The following is a 21,856-nucleotide window of genomic DNA, read 5'->3' as shown; positions in this document are numbered from 1 at the left end:
GTTGAAATATCAATAATGAGGCAGTTTCCAAAAGATCATAGTTAGACTCGAAATGGAAATTATAGTTTGTGAAATGATAACAACTATCATTTACCATTATATATATGAAATGAAAATAAATATCATAAAAAATAGATACAACTCACATTAAAAATAGAAATAATTTAATCTCGAAATAGAAACAAGTAGCACTTAGTGAAATGGAAACAAATATCATAAAAAATGGAAAAAAAAAAAAAAACTCACATTGAAAATGAAAACAACAAAATAGAAACAATTTAAACTCGAAAAATTAAAACTGTAGTTTGTGAAATAGAAACAACTAGCATTTAACCTCAAAAAATTGAAACAACGCACATTGAAAAATAGAAACAACAAATTGGAACTAATTTAACCTTGAAAAATAGAAACAATTTAACCTAAAAAATAGAAACAATTTAACCTCGAAATGAAAATAAGTAACACTTAACCTTATGTGTTAAATAAAAATAAATATCATAAAAAATGGAAACAACTCATATTGAGAAATGGAAACAACAAAATTGAAACAATGTAATCTCTAAATGTGAAATAGAAACAACTACCTTTTAACCTCAAAAATAGAAACGACTAACATTAAAAATGAAAACAATTTAAACTTGAAATAGAATCGATTAACATTTAATCTCATATATATGTGTGTAAAATAGAAACAATTATCATAAAAAATAGAAACAACTCACATTAAAAAATGTAAACAATTTCAATCTCGAAAAAAGAAATTCATTTAACATCGAAATAGAAACTATAGTTTATGAAATAAAAAAAAATTAGCATTTAACTTCATATATTTGAAATGGAAACAAATATAATAAAAAGTGGAAACAACTCACATTGAAAATAGAAATAATTTAATGTCAAAAAATAAAAATTATTTATCCTCAAAATAGAAACAACTAACATTTAACATCATATATGTGAAATAGAAACAAAAATAATAAAAAGAAAAAGAAGCAACTTACACTATACTATAAGGTTTCACATCGACAGTAAATTCACAAAATTTGAGTCTTAATATTATTGGAAGTAATAAAAGAAATGAGAGCTCCCAATGATATTTATGTCATAAATCAAGAATTTCTTATTTTTCCTTTACACTATGGTTCAGCATATAAGTCTGTAATTAGATCAACTTCAAGCTATTACTAAACCCCAATAAATACTAAAAATATGAATTTAGTCTTGTCTTTTGACATGGTAAGATATTCTCTCTAAAAAGTCTTTTTTTGTCTGTTTATGTTCGAGTAAACTCTTGAGTTTTTTCATGGAGTCTGGTAATCAGTCCGAGCCTAACATTGAGGAGCAGTATGCAAATTTTCGAATAGAAGATGAGGAAGAAGATAGTCTGGTTTATGTTGGGGAAAACGATGATTTGACAGAGATTGACGATAGATGGTGCTTAGTGGGTCGATTCTTGACTAATAGAGGAGTGGATTTTCAAGCAATGCAAAACAAGATGGCGACGCTATGGCAACCAGGTAGAGGTATGTATGTTAAGGAACTTGTTAATAATCTATTTCTATTTCAATTCTACCATGAAGTAGATATTGAACGAGTAATCGAAGGGAGCCCATGGACATTCGATCGTGTCCCCCTGATTTTTGAACGATTGAAACAAAGCGAGAATCCAAGAACAGTCACGTTGAATAGGTTGGATTTCTGGGTGCAAATACATAATTTGTCCACTGGCTTTATGTTGGAACGTGTTGTACGCGACTTGGGCAATTTTGTGGGGACTTTCATCAAAGCCGATCCGAATAATTTCATTGGAGTGTGGCGAGATTATCTTCGAGTTCGTGTAAAGATTAATATCGATTGTCCACTAAAACGGAAGAAAAAGGTTGAGAAGCAAGGAGGAGTATATTGCTATGAGAATTTTAAGTATGAGAGTCTATCCACTTTCTGCTTTATTTGTGGCATCCTTGGGCATTCGGAGCGTTTTTGCGAACAACTTTTTCATACGCCATTTGATCAGATTCAGAAGCCTTACACTTTGGAATTGAAAGCTGTTCCACGAAGGAAAAACTATGCAATCGGAGAGAGGTGGTTAAGGCCCGAAGCTGTATCTAGAGCCGGTGGAATGGTATTCTCGGAGCACCCCACATCTGGAGAGGGATCTACGGCCATTAATGATAATCAGATCAACAATAATCTTGGGAGGCAATCACGGCAAAACCGATATCCTCCTGCTAATGTGGGATCGTCATCACATCAGCCAATTACTGGGAGGGATAAGAGTCCTAATTTGATGGCTAATGCTTTGCCTCAAATGAAGGAAAGTGCGGCTGTAGTTGACCAAGCAATAATGAGAAATCTGAATAGTAAAGATACGGTTATAGAGCCAAATAATATAAATAAGGAAACAAGTATTTTGGTGTTGGACACTAAGATAAGACGGACTGAGCTTATTGATGCTAATGGGCCTAAGCCAGAAAACACTTTGAAAAATAACACAGAGGAAGAGGTCCAAGAGAGGATCAATATGGAGAAGTGTGATGAAGTCAATACTGGTAATTTTGATGATATTGGGCCTGTGCAAACTCAAAGAGAGGACATGGATACTGATATTCTGAAAATACCACAAAAAACTTGTTTGGGGCGGGTTCTGTTTCACAGGCCCACCGAGGATTATGAATGTTCTGAGCTGGAATTGCCGTGGGCTTGGGAACCAACGGGCTATTCAGTTCCTTAAAGAGATTGTATCTCAAAAGAATCCCAATTTCATTTTTTTATGTGAAACAAAATGCAATAAAAAGAAAATAGAAAGTATGGGCCGGATGTTAAAGTTTGATGGTGCTTTTGGGGTTGAGGCCCAAGGGAGTTCGGGTGGGTTAGCTTTATTTTGGAAAAACCAAGATGATGGGCGGGTGATGGGTTATTCGAACAATCACATAGAGTTCTTGGTGGAGTCGTCTGAGAGAGGTGTGTGGAGGCTAACCGGTTTCTATGGTGAACCAGAGAGAGTTAACAGGCACCGTTCGTGGACTTTGCTTCGAACCTTGGCGACTGATTCTTCTATTCCTTGGTGTGTAATAGGAGACTTGAATAACATTGTGAGGCATGAAGATAAACGGGGTGGAAGGCCTTATCCTCAACGTTTGATTGACGGGTTCCAACAAGCTTTGAATGACTGCAATTTAACAGATGTGGAACTTATGGGCCATCCGTTCACTTGGGAGAAAAGCAGGGGCTCTCGAAATTGGATAGAGGTGCGCTTGGACCGTGCCCTTGTCAACAATGCTTGGTCTCAACTTTTCCAAGGTGCTTCTCTTCTTAATCTTGAAATCTCATCTTCTGATCATTGTCCTATCTTTTTTGGACCTAAACTCAGTCATTGTTACACTCCAAATCATAATTTCAAGTTTGAAAACGCTTGGCTCAAGGAGCCAAGTGCTTTGAAATTGTACGGGATTGTTGGGAGAGTGGGGGTGATGATAGTTTGCCAAATAAGTTGACTCGGTGTGCAGATAAGTTGAGTATTTGGGGGAAGGAGGTGACTAGAAATTTCAAGGTTCGTATCTCTCGGTGTAAGAAAGAGATTCAAAGATTGGCCAATAAAAGGGACACTGCCTCTATTCAGCGACACAAAGAAGTAAAGGAGGAGTTGTTTCATGTTCTTGATCAGAGAGAATCCTTTTGGAAGCAGCGTTCTAAACAGCTATGGTTGAAGGAAGGTGATCATAATAGTAGCTATTTTCATAAGGCTGCCACAACTAGGAAGAGACACAACAAAATTGTTACTTTGAAGAATGATAATGGAGTCCGTGTAGGTTGGGATAATAGGCTCGCTCAGGTGATGATTGACTATTTCTCAACTCTATTTCAAGCTTCTAATTCGACTTGCCAAGAAGTGATTGATAGTGTCAATAGCTCGGTGCCTAGCCTTGTTCATGAGGAGTTGAGTACGGCTGTTTCTGAAGAGGAGGTTAAAAAGGCGATTTTTTAGATGCATCCTGATAAAAGTCCTGGTCCAGATGGCATGACACCTGCGTTTTACCAGAAATGTTGGAGCATTGTGGGCCGTGATGTTGTAAAGGTTGTTCAGAGATTTTTTTTCGACAAGGGAGTTTGATCCGGGTTGTAGCAAAGCTAATATTGTGTTGATCCCTAAAAAGAAAAATTTGGAGAATATGACTCAACTTAGGCCTATTGCTTTGTGTAATGTGGTGTACAAGACAATCACAAAGGTAATGGTGAATCGTATGAAGCCTTTCATGGATACTATTGTAGCTGACACTCAAAGCGCTTTTATCCCAGGACGTCTTATTTTGGACAACATTCTAATTTCGTTTGAGGTGCTTCACTACCTAAAGCGGAAGAGAAAAGGAAAAGAAGGCTTTATGGCTTTAAAGTTAGACATGAGTAAAGCTTACGATAGGATCGAATGGCCTTTTTTAGAAGCAATGCTACGGAAATTGGGGTTTGATCAATGGTGGATTTCTTTGTTGATGAAGTGTGTAACCTCAGCTGAATATCTGGTGGTCCATAAGAACAGGGAGATGGGGCCGATTATACATTCCCGGGGAATCCGACAAGGAGATCCGTTATCTCCATACTTGTTTATTCTTTGCGCTGAGGGTCTCTCGGCTTTGCTGACCAAGTATGAAAGGGCTGGTCTCATTCATGGGTGTAAAGTGGCTAATGGAGCACCTCGTATTTCACATATGCTTTTTGCGGACGATAGCTATTTGTATTGCAAGGCTACCACCCAAGAAGCTACTAGAATAAAAGACATCCTCCATAAGTTTGAAGCAGCTTCAGGCCAAAAGGTGAATTTTTCGAAATCCTCCATTTTCTATAGCACCAACACTACCCAAGGAATTTGTGATAGCATATGTAACACTTAAGGCATGGCTATTGCGGATGAAGGAATCCTGTACTTGGGTCTTCCAAGTACTCTAAGCAGAAATAAGTCAGTGGTGTTGGGTTATCTCAAGGAGCGGGTTCGGAAAAGGATTGAAGGTTGGGAGATGAAATTTCTATCACGGGCTGGTAAAGAAATTCTGATCAAAACGGTGGCTCAATCTCTTCCAAGCTATGCGATGAGCGTCTTTCTGTTGCCTTTGGATATTACTCGTGATATGGAGAAAGCCATGAACAAGTTCTGGTGGCAAGGTGCAAGTAATGCTAAAAATGGTATTCATTGGTTCTCATGGGATAGGCTTTGCTCTCATAAGTCTAAAGGAGGCATGGGGTTTAGAAATTTGCGAGACTTCAATGTAGCCATGCTCGCTAAACAAGGGTGGAGGTTACTATCCCGTCCTAATACTCTTGTTGCTAGAGTGTTCAAGGCGAGATACTACTCTAATGGCTCCTTTTTCACGGCAAAGCTGGGGTCTAATCCAAGTTATGTGTGGCGGAGTGTGTTGGAAGCCCAAGATCTAATTAGAAAAGGTACTCGCCGGTGTATCTTTAATGGGGAGGAGATAAATGTTCTTCAGGAACCGTGGCTGCCTAGTGAAGATGACCCTTTTGTTCACTCAAGTCATCCTAGTTTGAGTGAAGCTAAAGTGTGTAATTTAATGGCCATGGAGGGTGGGAGTTGGGATGTTGAGATCCTGAATGATTTGTTTAATGAGCGTGAAAAGCAGCTCATTTTGGATATCCCCTTGATTATAGGCCACGACAGTGACAAGCTTACTTGGAGCTATGAAACGTCAGGCATTTACTCGGTTAAAAGTGGTTATAATCTACTTCAAAAGCTTTATGGAAGATGGAGTCCCAATGAAGATGATCTCACCAAGTTTTGGACTAAGTTTTGGAAGCTGAAAATTCCTCCAAAGGTGAAGAATCTGGTTTGGAGAGCTGCTAGAGAATGCCTGCCGACTCTGCAACAATTGAAGATTAAACGAGTCGATGTTCAAACACTCTGTCCTATCTGCCATGGTGAAGACGAAACCATTGTCCATGCACTCATTACTTGTACGAGAGTGAAACAAGTGTGGGACAAAGTTGGTATCGGCACATATGTTGCGACGGCCGCACTTAAAATTTTACGGATCAGGTTTCTTCTTTTGTTTCTTTGTTGATGCAGAAAAAAAGCTGCTTCTCTCGGTTCTTTGTTGGGCCATTTGGAACGCCCAAAATGATGTTGTATGGCAACAGAAAAGTGTTACTGCAACTAGCATTGTAGTGCAAGCAACGGGTTACCTTGAACAATGGAAGAATGCTCAAAATTCTCGAATTGAGACGTCATGGTCAAGCCTTAGAGCGGACGACGGTGCTGAGCATTGGATTGTACCCAGTGTAAATTCTATCAAGGTAAATGTTGACGCTGCTCTCTTTGACGGTGGTAACAGTTATGGCTGTGGCTTAGGGGCAAGAGATCATTTTGGTATGCTAATTTAGGGGAAGATGGCACTCTTTTCTGGTTCGGTTACACCCGAGGTAGCTGAAGCAATTGGCATTCGTGAAGCGTTAAGTTGGATCAAGAGACATAATTAGCAGCATGTTACACTCGAAACGGATTGCTTAACGGTAGTCCAAGCGATAAGAAGTGAGGTGAATATGATTTCAATGTTTGGTCAAATTATCCAAGAGTGTAAAAAACTGTTGCTTGAATTAAAAACGATTTTTGTATTATTTGTTAAACGATCAGCAAATGTGGTAGCTCATATAACTGTGCTAGAGCTTCCATATTTTTTCTTGGTTGTATCTTCGATTTGGAGTCTGTTCCAATCGACTTGCTACTTTCTTTGGTAGCGAAATTTAATGGTTCAAGCAATAAATACTAAATATTGGTTTAAGTTAATATAACATAAGATCTTTAAAAATAAAAGAGTAATTTGCGGCAAAAATACTTAAGTTTTCTCCCGAGTAGCAGATAAATACCTAAGTCGTATTTTTGGCGGTAAAAATACCTTCCGTCACACTTCTGGAACTTCCGTAGGTACCTCTCCGTTATGTGCCAAGTTAGTATCCACGTGTCACTCATTCATTGGTCCATGTCATTAACCTTTTTATTTTTTATTTAAAAAATCTAAAAATTCATTTAAAATCTAATAAAATAAAAAAAAAATATCTAGAAATTCATATTTTAACTAATTAAAATTAAAAATCATTAATTATATTTTTAAATTTCTAATTAACCCCTGATTAAACATATTAGATTAACAATGTCTATGAACAATGAACTGATTAAACATAAACGTACAATTAATAAAATCCCACAAAAATATGGGTATGAACAATGAACAAGAACATAGAACAAACCCATCAAAAAAATATGAATAACACAGATTAAAATTCATATTCATCTTCAAACTCTAATAATCACATACATAATTAATACTTTATTTGTAGTTTTTCAAAAATCTCAAAAAATGATATATTTTCCCAGGAATCTCTTTTTCCCAGGAATCTCTTTTTCCCAGGAATCTCTCTCTCTCTCTCTCTCTCTCTCTCTCTCTCTCTCTCTCTCTCTCTCTCTCTCTCTCTCTCTCTCTCTCTTATCTGAATCTAAAGAACCCCAAAACAAGGCAGCAACAACAACAAAAACTTTCCAAAATCAGAAGAGAACCCAGAAAAAAACTAGGACATACAAATCCAGAAATCTCAAAAAATAATTTTTTTGCTTCTTCATTTTCCTGCATTTTTCCAACAGCCAAACATATTTACAAGATGAAAATAAATTGGGAGGAGAGATTTCTACTGGCCTCAATTTGCTTTCATCAGATCTCGTCCTCCGTCGTCGGTGCTCCGCCGATCTCTTGAAGTCCTCCATCTTCTTCAACCCTTCGACAGTGGCCAAACCTTGATCCCAACTCTTTCAAGTCTGTCGTTTATGGCTAGAACATGTCATCTTTCTCGCTGGATCAAATCTAAGGCCTCCTTCATCTTTCCCTTTCTTTCTTTTACTCGATCTCTCTCTCCTCTCAATCTCAGATCTGTTTCAATCTCTTACCCTCTCTCTCCTCTCAATCTCAGATCTGTTTTGATCTCTCTCTCTCTCTGTATTTTCTCGATCTCCCTCTCTCTCTCCTCTCAATCTCAGATCTGTTTTGATCTCTCTCTCTGTATTTTCTCGATCTCCCTCTCTCTCTCCTCTCAATCTCAGTCGTTCTTGGTTTCGTAACACTCTCTCTCTTTTCTCGATCTCTCTCTGCTCTCAATCTCTCAATCGTATTCTTTTTATTTTTTTTTAAAAACCAATCCTATATTCAATCGTATTCTTTTTAGTTTTTTAAAAAAATTTAATTTAATAAAAAATACTTAAGTTTTATGTGTATTTTAATTTTGTAATTTTTTTAATTTAAAAAATAAGTTTTATTTTTATTTTTTTAAAACATTTTAAATATATATTTTTTATTTTTAAATAATTTTTAAATAAGTTTTAATAAATTTTAAAATGAAAAATAAAAATTAATGATGTGGACTAATAAAAAGATGACACGTGGACACTTACCTAGAAGAAAACGGAGAGGTACCTACGAAAGTTCCAGAAGTGTGACGGAAGGTATTTTTACCGCCAAAAATATGACTTAAGTATTTATCAGCTACTCGGGATAAAACTTAGGTATTTTTACCGCAAATTACTCAAAATAAAATAGTCATCATGATATATATCTTTATATATTAAAAGTGTCTATCTAACGGCAATTCTTGGTTTAACGATTGTTTTGTTTCCTCCGTTAACTTTAACAGAATATTCCCAATTAATTTATATTATTTTTCAACAAAAATTTATTCAAAAAAATACACATTCCGTTAACATCTAAAAATAACCAATTATTTTTTAAAGCAATGCACGTATAGTTACAGTTACGATCGTAACCTAATTCCCTGAAAAAATTATAAGTTTGATAGCGATAATAAAACTAATTCTCCTAAAATTGTGATTCCATTCGTACCCTTTATACTCCATTCAAACGTTGAGATGATATTAAAAAGACTTCTAAAGAATATTTCCGTCGATACAGTTACAAATTTTTCAAACAGAGAAAAACAGGCCATATAAATACCATCAGCCATCCACATATAACTGACTCCACTAATATTGTAGTGACTTGCATATACAATTGACATATAGTGTCACCGAGCCAATTTGTTTTCAATGGAGGCTATGATTATAATTATAATCTAGCCTCACAATATTATTCCATTCAAAATCCTTTGATAGTAATCATACTGTCATGTTCGCCATGCATTCAAGCTGCTGCTAATCAGTAAAAGCACCAAGAACACGCATTGCTCTTCTATTAAACTACGATGGAACTGCTTCCTTAGGTTCTGTATTGTTTGTGGACCACCTTTAAAGAATGGGAATCCAGAATCCTTTAATGTCTGCCATGCATTGTTCAATCCTATATATATGTCATACATATGTATCTTTGTTCAATCCTATATATATAACGTCTATTTTTGTATAACCATTTATTATCATTTATGTCTTTGTCAATCCTATATATATAACCCTATTTTTTGTATAACCATTTATTATCATATATGTCTTTGTTCAATCCTATATATATCGATGTTTTTGTAAGTCTCTAGCCCAACAGCTTTCGCTTCTCTGTTTCTAGGGGTTCGTACTCTTTGCAGCCAGAGAATGGAGTTCTTATGAGTAAGTTAGTAGGATTTTTGGAGACTTATTATGAGTTTGATGATATTAGAGAAATTGTTAAGTATTACATTAATGCTAATTCTAATAGTTAAAAATAGAAAAACTAACAAAATTACTCAATTTCTGTGTGTCCAGCATGATTTGATTTCATTTATGAAGATGAGATTTGTTTTTGTAGCTTGAATTTGGGTGAAGGTCAAAAGATCAGAGGTTGGTTATTTGACTTTTCACAATTTTATTGTTTTTTTTTTTTTTTTTTTGACTCAAAGGATGATTTCATTAATAACTGGCCTCAGCCATAACAATGTCATACAGAAAAGGAGGAGCGTTTAGCTCATTGTAGGTACAATCTGACAGAAAACAAGACTCCCTAGCAAGACTATGGGCAGCCCTATTTGCAGATCGATTCACAAAAGAAACCGCTACATTATTCAAAGATAATAAAATAGAACGACAATCTTCCACCAATAACCCAAATTGAGATGGCATATGAACTGAGCTATTGATTGCTTGGACCACAACTAATGCGTCAGTTTCAACTACCACCCTATCCCAACCTCGCGTCTTTATCCAACTCAAGGCCTCCTTGATCCCGATAACCTCTGCAATTTCAGGAAGAACACATCCCCATCTACTTACAGATCGAGCTTCCAAAAGGTGGCCATTGTGATTCCGAGCAATGCAACCAAAGCCAAATTTTTGTTGTGTTTGGAAAAGAGCTCCATCGACATTTACCTTAACCATATCAACACTTGGTTTACGCCATAAATTACTAATTGCAGCTTCACCCGTGGCATACAAAGCAGCAGGGGACTGAAATTTAGCAACTTTCCAATTGTTAAGGACTTGCTTCGCCGACTGAACTACTTGTAAAGCAGATCTGGTTTTGTGTTGCCATAGCACTTCGTTCCTTGTCTTCCAAATGCTCCAACTGAGCATGGCAGCCTCGACAACAGCAGCAGTCGAGCTGTTCTCCAACAGATCAAAAAACCAGCAAGAAAACTCAGAAAACACACCAGTCGGCTGTGTTGCAGCTGAGAAAAACCAGCAAGCTTTCGAAAAATTGCAGCCCAAGAGAACATGAAAAATAGTCTCAATCTCCAAATTACACAAGGGACACATAAGATCAACATTGACATGTTTTGTTTGAAGTTGTACCTTAGTTGGGAGACAACCCGAACAAGCTTTCCATAGAAAATGATGAACTTTGGATGGAACTGAAATCTGCCACAATTTTTTCCAGCCACTATTATCTTGTGTAAAAAGCCAATTTCCACTTGAAGATTGAAGGAACTTGTACGCACTCTTGACTGAATAAAATCCCGAGGTTTCCATGTTCCAACACCAACTATCCACAAAGCTAGAGCTACTTAACTGAATATTTTTGATCAAGCTAACATCCCTCTCCTCAAACATGTCATTTAAAATTTCCATATCCCAAGACCTCTCCCCAACATTCAGCAGGTTAGACACATGCTTATCAACAAGCCCAGGATGTGTTGTAACAACATATGGGTTCGTATCATGAGGCAACCAAGGATCTTTGAGAATACTAATTGAGGAACCATCAGCAACTGACCTTCTTGCACCCTTTCGAACTAAATCTTGAGCAGCCCATATACTTCGCCAAATAAAACTAGGATTCTTTCCTAACTCAGCATCAAGATAGGAACCATGAGGAAAATACCTAGCCTTATAGATTTGACCAACAAGAGTGTCTCCCATCGTGAGCAAACGCCATCCTTGTTTTCCTAGAAAAGACAAGTTGTAGTCCCTAAGGTCTCGAAACCCAAGGCCACCAAAATTCTTATGTTGACAAAGACGTTTCCAACTCACCCAACTCACTCCCTTACTTGAGTTTGATTGTGATTTCCACCAAAACCGCGCCATCATACTCTCAAGACTTGAACAAATCTCTTGGGTCAAAAGAAAAACACTCATAGCATAGCTTGGCAATGCTTGAGCCACCGACTTTATCAATACTTCTTTCCCAGCTTTAGACAAGAACTTTGTTTCCCAACTAAAGATCCTTTTCCTCATCTTTTCCTTCAAAAAGCCAAGAATTGCATTCTTATTCCTCCCCATTATGCAAGGCAAACCCAAGTAGAAACTATCATTCGAAGCTGCACTAAGGCCCATAACACCACAAACTCGATCACGAATAGCCTCAGAAGTATTTTTGCTAAAGAAGACTGAAGACTTAGCAAAGTTAACTTGTTGCCCCGAAGCAATTTCGTAACTATGAAGGAGGCGCATCACATTTTGAGACTCAAAATCATTGGCTTTACAGAAAACATAGCTATCGTCTGCGAATAACATATGAGAAACCATAGGAGCACCTCTAGCAACACGGCAGCCAGTCAACCAACGTTGTCTCTCATAATGTTTCAGCAAAGAGGAAAAACCTTCCGCACAAATCAAGAACAAGTAAGGAGATAATGGATCTCCTTGTCGCAAACCTCTACCAGGAGTGATAGGTCCCATTAGATGACCACCATGAGTCACGTTATAAGTAACCGTAGTCACACAAAACATAATAAGTTGCACCCAATGACTACTGAAACCCATATGAAGAAGCATATTTTCAATAAAAGGCCATTCCACACGATCATATGCCTTGCTCATGTCAAGCTTAATAGCCATAAATCCCTCCTTACCAACTCTTTTACGCTTCAGGTAATGCATAATTTCGAAGGCTATCATAATGTTATCAGAAATCAGACGCCCCGGAAGAAAGGCACTTTGATTATCTGATATAACATTCGGTAGGACTTCTTTGAATCTATTAGCCAAAACCTTCGATATAATCTTATAGAGCACATTACATAACGAAATTGGACGAAGATCACTCATAGATTCAGGATGTTTCTTTTTCGGGATAAGCACTATGTTAGTAAAGTTCAACTCTCTTGGAAATGAACCAACCACAAAAAAATTCTGGACAAGAGAAATGATATCAGTACTTACAGTGCTCCAACATTTTTGATAAAATCCTGGAGTCATGCCATCAGGTCCTGGAGATTTATCCGGGTGCATTTGGAAGAGGGCACTCCGAATTTCCACATCTGAAACTGGCTCCAGCAGCTTTGCATTCTGATCTGCCGTGACTGAAGCAGAAATATACTGATATATATCAGTATTACTGGCAGCTGCTGTTGAGGAAAACAGCTGGGAGAAATAATCCTCAACCACCAAAGACAATCCACCTTGCCAATCCACCCATGTACCAGCAGAATTTCGAAGTTTTTGGATGGAATTTCTTCGCCTTCTCGCAGTTGCGATAGCATGAAAGTATTTTGAATTGCTATCTCCTTCTTGCAACCAAAGCTGCTTACTCCTTTGCTTCCAAAATATTTCTTTTTGCAGCAAGATATCTTGTAATTTAGCACTAGCCGATTTATAATTTTCCAATGAAACAACATCACGGCCTCGCTTCCACTGCTTCATCTCCTCCTTACAATCCTTGATTCTCCTAGAAAAATTCCCAGAGTAATCCTTTCCCCAACTCAACAAAACTTCCCCACAATGTTTCACCTTGTCTATAACCCCAATCGAATTGCCTGGCTCCCAAGAAGATTTCACAACTTCGAAAAACAATGGCTCTTTAAGCCAGGAATTTTCAAAGCGAAAAAACTTATTCTTAGCCACTACAACTTGATTAACAGTAGTCAAAAGTAACGGAGTATGATCAGAAGTAGAAGTTTCTAAATTGAAAAGCTTAGCAGAGGGGAAATAATCTAACCAAGATTGAGACACCAACGCTCTATCAATCTGAACCTCAACCCAATCCAATGTACCTCGACAACGCTCCCAAGTGTAAGGGTACCCAGATAACTCCAAGTCATGAAGATCACAGACCGCCAACGTATCATTGAAGCCATCAATAAGCCATCTAGGATAAGGGTTGCCACCTCTTTTATCATCATGAGAAGTGACATTGTTAAGATCTCCGATTATGCACCAAGGCAATGTAGATTTATTTTTCAGCTCACAAATAAGATCCCAGGTTCTCTTTCTCCACTGCCTATTCGGTTCACCATAGAGCCCCGTCAATCGCCAATGTCCTTGATCACTACCACTAATCACAACATCAATATACGATCCTCCGTACTCCAGCACCTTCACGTCCTCTTCGACCTTCCATAAGAGAGCCACTCCCCCACTCCTACCAACCGAATCCACAGCAAGAGCTCCATCAAACCCAATAGCCACACGAAGCCTTTCAATAACATCTTTCTTAACCAAAGTTTCACATAAAAACAAGTAACTGAGTTTCTTTTAGACAACAAGGTCCTTAATGAATTGTTGAGCCCACGGGTTCCCAAGCCCATGGCAATTCCATGATATGACACTCATAATGCTAGGTGGGCCTGAGAACCAAGGCCCACCTGTAAAACGTTTTTTGAATCATCTTGCCCAACATGACCATCCACTTCATTGTCCCCACTATTAATTACCTTCTCTTTTCCCATACGTCTTCTTTTGTTATCAAGAATAAGAAGCAAATCATCCTCATTCAATGCAGATTCATCTTCCCTTATTATGTGGCTTTGACCCTTCCCATTATTCTGCCCATTAACCACCCCTCCACCTTTTACTATCTCACTTTGATTCTTTCCTAAAATTATGGGATTATGATCACCATCCTGATTACCACAATCAATTTCCATAATTTTAGGCAATGAAGATGCATAAGCTCCGGCCCCAGAATTTCCAGAGACACCACTCAACCCGGCGGCTCCACCATCGTCATGTCCTGTGCGTAGCCACTGTGCTCCAATCAGATAATTCTTTTTCTTCATCTGCGCCCTCATGAAAATCCCATATGGCTTTTTCAATTGATCAATCGGTTGGTCAAACCGTTTAGGACAAAATCTTTCGGAGTGACCTATGATTCCACACACAAAGCAAAATGTTGGAAGGTGTTCATATTTGAAATTCGCCCATATCCATTCACCATTTTCTTTGCAAAGCTTCATTCTCCGTTTCAATGGCTTATTGACATCAATTGTTGCTCTTACCCTGAGATAATCTCTCCATAATCCATTGAAGTTTTTTGGATCAGATTTTATATAGCCACCAACATATTCACCAGCACTCCTGACCACCTTTTCCATCATAAAACCAGACTTTAAATCATGAACCTGCACCCAAAAATCCATCTTATGCAGCAAGACAACCTTCGGATCCTCCCCCTTCCGTAAGCGATGAAAAACAAGGGGACTCTTATTAAACGTCCATGGGCTACCATCAACAACCGCTTGAACGTCCAACTCGTGATAAAATTGAAAAAGATACCTATTAGTATCCAATTCTCTGATATACACACCCTTTCCCGGCTGCCACAACGAAGCCATCATGTGCCTCATAGCATCAAAATCCAAAGTCCTACCCGTAAGAAATTTTCCCACCAAACACCATCGATCGTCAAAAGCAATCTCCTCCCCCTCATCATCCCCACCAAGCAGGACGCCCTCTTCCTCATCTTCCAAACTGATTTGAGCGTATTGCTCATTCAAATCAATAGCTGGTTCACTACTCGACGCCATCAAAAAGAAGTACCAACAGAAAGAATGTAGACTATTAGAGGACTTTCAAAACATGTCATACGACAAGACTTTTTTCTTAATTCTTAGTTTACGATTTATTAGTTTAAGGTTTTTTATTTCACAATTTTATTGTTAAGTCCATAGAAAATTAAAAACTCCTTCAATAATGATTTTTTTTTTAATTTTTTTTCCTTTTCATTTAATAATTCTTCTCTTTTAATTATCAAAATTATATGTTTCTTTTTAATTTTGAAAACTTCTTACATTGTTTTATTTAATTTAATAAACGTTAAACATTAATTTTTCTAATATATATCAACAATATTTAATTTTTATTTTATAAATTTATTATTATTGCTTTTAATATATTTTATTAACATTTTGAGTTTAATTTTTATTTCTCAAAACTTTATAAAACAATATATTTTTTTTTTTCAATATATTACAGAATTATACATTCTCTTTCTTCAAATTATTATTATTCTTTCTACAATTATCACTCTATATTAAGTATTATCTTTTTAAAAAAATTACATATGACATTTAAAAAAAAATGATGACTAAAATCTAAAATAAAACTAACTATACGTGGCTAGGCACGTAACTTCTGCCTAGTATATATATATATATATAGGGAATTTATATGGTAGGACCAAGTATAATGACCCTATGCTATAGGGATGTAATATTAACCAATCAGAACTTAAAAAGGAAAATATATATATATAAGTTTGATTAAAAAAAATGTATCAGATTATTTCTCTCATTCACACCCACGGACTGGGAAGAGTAGGCCTGTTATTTAAAATTTGGGCTTTATTTTTTTTAGGCTTTAGTAATAAGTAAAATCATTGTTTGTATGTGTTTACGTCGTCCGAGTTCGGGAGTTCACAATGAGTTCTCCGTCGGGTCACCGTCGGGTTGCCATCGGGTCGTCCTGGGATCGTTGTGGGGTTATCTGGGCTGGTTGGAGAGATGGCGTGGGTTTGCTGCAGAGAATGCCGTTCAGATTTTTGGAAGAACAATATTGTAATGGAGAGTGAGAAAATTAAGGGTCTCTTATTTTAAGTTTTAATATTTTTTTATTTTTAAAAATAAATATTTTTTTTAGAAAGTATAAAATTTTTATTGTATACAGTTAGTTGTATGATAAGAATATATATCTTAAACTATAATAACCATCCGATCTAAAATCAATGGTTAAAAAAAGTACCCTATCGGTAGGGAATTTTTGCTAAGTCCTACTATAGTCTTGCCCTATATATATATATGGAGGTATTCAACCAATAATATGTTCTTCTGTGTTCATTATATGATACAAAAGATAAATTCCAACTTATCCATAAATAAAATAATTGAATTCTAAACTAATAGAGTATAATATGATGATACTAGTAGAAATTTGGAGTCCTTTTATTTTCTGCTTGAACATTGAGTGTAAATGAAAAGTTTTAAAATCAATACGAAGCATCCGAAAAGGCATCAGCACTTGCAACCTCTTTGATAATATTTCACTTTGAAAGCAGACCAGCAACCATATCATCTTCGATACCACACTCATTTGTTCCTCTCCTGATCATGAAGTAACCATCCTGCCATCCAGAAAGAAAAAATCGAAATTGTCACATATTTCAATAGATACATTTACTAAAAATAGAGGAAGTTTTAAAAGGGACTTAGATCACCCACCCCATCTGATTTGCAAGAAGCTGCATCAAAAGAAAGAACAAAATCAGCATAATACCTCACAACATTAAAAGTTGAAAGTTAGAGGTATAGCGTATAAATTACTCAATAGTCGTTCCCATTATCACTAGTTTCCCATCCAGTTAGCTTAACAGCATGACCTCCTATTTGTTATCCTGTTATGTGTTTGTAAACTCTTCATTTGAAGTGAGCAAAATCTTAAGAATAGTTTTAGAGAAGCTTAAGAAGCAGAGCATGTACATTTGGAAATTAAGTCATTTTCTTTCTACATTTAAATTGCTAACTAAAAAGTATGAAACCAGATGTTACCTCATAAATGGTGAATGAAAGTTCAATTGGACCATTCATATAAACTTCATCCATAATACTGTGGGGGTCGGACTTGATTATGTATGCATTATTATTTTAATGCTTTGAATTCTTCTTGAATTGGTTCTTGTCAACTCACTTTCTAGCACATTTCGGAGTTAGAAATCCAAGCTCGCAACCAGGATGAGAATAATCAGTATCATCGAAATACGGGTCACACTTGCAGATATAAAATCCAGAGTCAACAGTCATAAAAAAAAATAAAAATCATTAGCTACTGCTCGATGGAACATTGACAAAAATAAAAAAGGAATATTTTTCTAATAATAATACATAATTTCATAAGCGCAAGTACATAAGAAATGTAAAGCTAGATCCCATCCTTCTCCATGGAAGACAAAAATAAAACAAAAGGTCTTACCACTTCAGTCACAACACCATGATGGACAAGGTATCTCCAAGTAGAAAATGGGCTAGCCCCCATCACAGCCACTTCCACATTGAAAGCCACAACAAGACGAGATCATTAGTAGAAAGGGATATGTTCTAAAACAAAATTTGTAGCAATATCTTTCATAGCTTGTTGCGAAATGGAAATAACATAATCTCGGAATAGACACTATAGTTTGTTGTGAAATGAAAACAACTAGCATTTAACCTCATCTAACATAAAAAATAGAAACAAATAACATTAAAAATGGAAACAACTCAATTTTAGGCATTGACCAGCTAAATTTTTTGAAACCAAACACTCACCAAAGTGAAAGTTAGACACCTAAAATAGCTCCCAAGATAGTATAAGTGAGTAAGTAGCTAATGAGTAAACATCAATAGAAATTATTGCTGCTAATGGTATATCTTCTTCTACTGCGTAAATAAGCAAATCCAATGACCAAGAAATCAAACGAAAGTTTGTACCCATATAAGATGATGTTTGTGCATATATATTTTAGTACAAGTCAACAAACAAATCAAATGAAAGTTCAAGACACACAAATAAGAAATTCAAAACATCAAATATCTCACACTATATAATAAGTCCCTGGAGTAGTTACAACAATAACTTTAAGACTTTCACATCTACTAGACTGTAAGCACAAAAAAAACTGTTATACCTATTGGATATAACTACAACCAGATCATGTAATATATAAAGGGAAAAATTTAAAGTATAACATAAACTATTAAGAAATTTACATGTACTAACCATCCTTTTCAAATTTCCTCATAATCTTCTCTATGAGATAACATCATAAACAGAAAAAAAAACTAAATAACCTATTCCAAAATCACATATTATGATTTTACTACCAAACCCAATGAAACCCAAGACACCATTCACCACCTATTAGAAAATTTAAATCAATTAACCAAAATCATAAATGATTATGAGACAGAGTTCGGATTATGAAAGCCAATGAATTTTTGGGAGCACTTCATAATGTATATCCCTAAAGTAATGAACAAAAGCAAAACAAACTTAAAATGTGAATCCATGAGCTAGGAAAAAGAATGGAGTTTGAGGGGAATACTTGATTATTACAAAAAAAAAAAAAAACAAACGGATAATAACTAAATCGTAGCCCTGTTAGAAAGACCTAGAATCAATATAGAACTCTACAAAATAGAGACAATCACTTGACTATGACTATTTTTCATACTAATGGTCTCATCTCAACTCTCAGCATTCAAAGAACAAAGCACAAATTGATTTAATTACTTAATCACTAATTAGAGAATAAAAATAAAATTACAACCGTAGAGAACCATAGGAACAAATATATGCAGAGATAAATAAAAAAAAATATGAAAAGAGAAGAGAAATGAAATAGATGAAAGGTACAAATAATAAACTCGTACCTGTGAATGTGGTAATGGACCCGAGTTCAACAACCCAACGACCCATATGTCACTTGACTATACTCAAATAGAATTCCTTCTCTCCGATCAGTTAGAGAAGGAGGTTGATAATGTTTATACTTCTACGATAACTTTGATGAGTGAGCAACAGAAGAAAGGGTCGATAGAGAGTTCGAGTAAGGGAATGGGAGGGTTGCATCTGGTGGTTGATGCGCCGAATTCGAGAGGTTTGGATGCAGAAGGTGGCCTTGTGAAGCTCTCTCTTGCGTGGAGGAAGAAGCTGAAAAGGGGAAATAATTTGTTTTAGAAATAAGTAAACGTATAAATGAAAATTAAAAGTTTATTAATTTATATTTATGCAAAATAAGTTTTATAAAAGTAGGAAGTATAAAATAATAACGTAAAAATAGAAAAAAAGTTACAAATTATGGTGTATTAGATAATTTCTCATCTTTTTTCCATTTTTTTTTGACGGGTAAGGAGCAAAAATCTTTTAATTAAAACGTAAATTTAGTAATGGGTCAAAAATAATAAAATCTAAAAAAGGTAACTACTAAATCCAAAAGAATCCTATAATATTATCTCTACATTTCCTATTCCAAATAGGAGTCTAACGTTAATTATAACTAGTCCCTCTACTTAAGTTCTATATATATATATGAACATAATATTCATTCTTTTCAATCAATATAATCTCAAATATATATATCTCTCAAAATATTCGTACTTCTCAATCTCTTCCATCAATATTCAACTAAGATTATTTTCATAGGTTTCTTTCAGGTATGTATCTACTTTACAAATATATATGTATTTTTTTACCTTAATAGTTATACTAATTATAGGCACTTACAATATTAACCTAAATGGTTGAATTTAAAATAACTCTTAAAATAGTTGTTCTTCCTGTTCCTAATGTTGAATTTTATGGGTTTCATATATAAGATTTTTGTTTTTCTCCATTAAAGAGAAGATGGCTACTATATTTTGATATAATATTAAATGTATGCAATCCTTTTATTTGAAATTAATGATATGAATATGGTTATTTTAGTTAACTTATTATATTTGTACGTATAATGTAGGGCTCAAAATAATGAAACCGATCAAGAGAAAAAACAATGACTCATCAAAAATAAGTATAGCTTCAACAAAGCAAATACAGAAAAATAGCAAAAGTGACCTAAAATTGATAGTGAATGATAATGGTCTTCCAATTAATTCAATGAAGAATATTAATTGGCTTCCCAATGATTTAATTGTGGATATATTAGGCGATGTTCTTGCTACATCAATTTCTGATTTCTTCAATGCTAAATTAAGGTAACTCTATATAACTTCTTTTTTATTTATTTTTTATGCTTATTTTAATTTTTTAAAAAATACATGGTCGAAATACTTTTGAAAATAGTCAAAATGAGTAAAAGAGTAAAACATAAGATCACAAATAATATATTTGTATTAAGAGTAATTTGAGGCAAAAGTACTTAAATTTAATTTTCGGTTGTAAATAAAAATTTAAGTTTAATTTTTAGCGGTAATAATACTTAAGTTATATTTCTGGAACTCTGTAGTTATCTAATCGTTAAATGTCAAGTCATTATTCATGTGTCATTTTTTTATTTGTATGTTTAAACTATTTTTTTAAAAAAAAATAATTAAAGATATGTATCAATCAAGAATTGCTACGTGAAAATTTACTTAACATGTACTTATAAAAATTTTAGAATTATAACTTAAATATTATTACTTTCAAAACTTAAATATTTATTTACAATTGGAATTATACCGTAAATTACTCTTGTATTAATATTTGTTTTTTTTTTAAAAAAAAAATGTGCATAAAATTATACAAATATGAAATATATAATTTTATTTCAAACTTAATTAGTATTGTGTCATTTCTTTTGTGCAGTTGGAAATTATTCAATAAACTAGCCAAAGATAATGATGAATATATTCACAATAAACTATCACTTGATGAGCTTTCTTGTCATCCATGGGATCTATACCTATGCAAGGAAGCAATTGCCCTCTTCATGAAATGCCTACACAGTCAAAATTTAGAAGCTATGTATAGACAAGGAGTGGTGAGTGAGTAGTCCATCTAATTTTGTTTTATTAGAATAATAAACATATATATGATCTTTTTTTTTTTTTAATTCCATTCCTAATTTTTTTTTTTATTTGTTAATATTTACAGATTGATTACTTAAACTTCCACCAGAAAAAAGAATCAGGTTTAGAATTGTTGAAAAAGGCAGCCAATGCTGGTCACCTTGGAGCTTCTTATTTCATGGGTATTATCTATATTTGCAAAGAAGATCATCATAAAAGTGATGATGAATCAGAACAAAGTTGTACTAAGCTTGGGTTACAATTATTGGGCAATATTAAAACAAGTGCCCAAATGCTAGAATGTCGAAAAAAATTGAAGGAGATAGCTAATTCACTATGGCTTACACAAAATCATGACTTTCTCATACCAAAGTTGTTTGAGTGTCAATTTCCAGAACGAAAGAGAAGGTTGTGGCCTTGTTTGGATGATGATTTATTGCTATGTTGTCACACATGTCGACTCAATAATGAAATTACTTTTGTTTGTAATTTAATGGCTGGTTGTTCTATATTTTCATATCAAACTTGTTATCAGTAATGATTTTGTATTTTATTTATTTGAGGGCATTTAATGTGAACAAACTCACTTTAGTTAGTTATTGTATTTTGTTTTAATAATAAATTTTAATTTTACTTTCTTTAATTTAAATTTTAACACACCTATTATTCTCTTGTTGCCTTATTAGTTTTCTTAGCTAGTTAGTGTAGTGAT

At 34.9% G+C, this 21,856-nt stretch overlaps 3 protein-coding genes and 1 long non-coding RNA gene across 5 annotated transcripts; 2 read left to right on the top strand and 2 right to left on the bottom strand.

Annotated features, from left to right (window-relative positions):
* The first annotated feature begins 2,807 nt into the window (after nt 1-2,807).
* On the top strand, nt 2,808-3,985 carry LOC133030419 (uncharacterized). Its single transcript, XM_061103156.1, has 2 exons — nt 2,808-3,342; nt 3,507-3,985. The coding sequence occupies exons 1-2, from the start codon at nt 2,808-2,810 to the stop codon at nt 3,983-3,985; spliced, it is 1,014 nt and encodes a 337-aa protein (XP_060959139.1).
* A 5,895-nt stretch (nt 3,986-9,880) lies between these two features.
* Nucleotides 9,881-15,150, bottom strand: LOC133030418 (uncharacterized). Its single transcript, XM_061103155.1, has 2 exons — nt 13,990-15,150; nt 9,881-13,837 (listed from the first exon to the last, which is right to left on the bottom strand). Exons 1-2 carry the CDS (start codon nt 15,148-15,150, stop codon nt 9,881-9,883), a joined length of 5,118 nt encoding a protein of 1,705 aa, XP_060959138.1.
* Nucleotides 15,151-16,378: 1,228 nt separating this feature from the next.
* LOC115699711 (uncharacterized) lies at nt 16,379-19,382 on the bottom strand. Of its 2 annotated transcripts, none has more exons than XR_009684015.1 (4): nt 19,027-19,382; nt 17,167-17,658; nt 16,840-16,859; nt 16,379-16,742 (listed from the first exon to the last, which is right to left on the bottom strand). It is a non-coding gene; the product is annotated as an uncharacterized LOC115699711 (long non-coding RNA). The 2 variants fall into 2 exon arrangements; XR_004008397.2 differs by having other exon boundaries at nt 17,167-17,385; nt 17,588-19,359.
* Nucleotides 19,383-20,251: 869 nt separating this feature from the next.
* On the top strand, nt 20,252-21,787 carry LOC115698614 (uncharacterized). The gene is made up of 3 exons (XM_030625732.2): nt 20,252-20,349; nt 20,942-21,116; nt 21,230-21,787. Exons 1-3 carry the CDS (start codon nt 20,252-20,254, stop codon nt 21,680-21,682), a joined length of 726 nt encoding a protein of 241 aa, XP_030481592.2. The 3' UTR covers nt 21,683-21,787.
* The last annotated feature ends 69 nt before the right edge of the window (nt 21,788-21,856 follow it).

The sequence above is a fragment of the Cannabis sativa genome, chromosome 8 (assembly GCF_029168945.1).
Source record: "Cannabis sativa cultivar Pink pepper isolate KNU-18-1 chromosome 8, ASM2916894v1, whole genome shotgun sequence".
In the NCBI taxonomy this organism is placed as follows: Eukaryota; Viridiplantae; Streptophyta; class Magnoliopsida; order Rosales; family Cannabaceae; genus Cannabis; species Cannabis sativa.
Note: the sequence above shows the minus strand (reverse complement) of the source record. Positions and strands in the feature narration are given on the sequence as shown.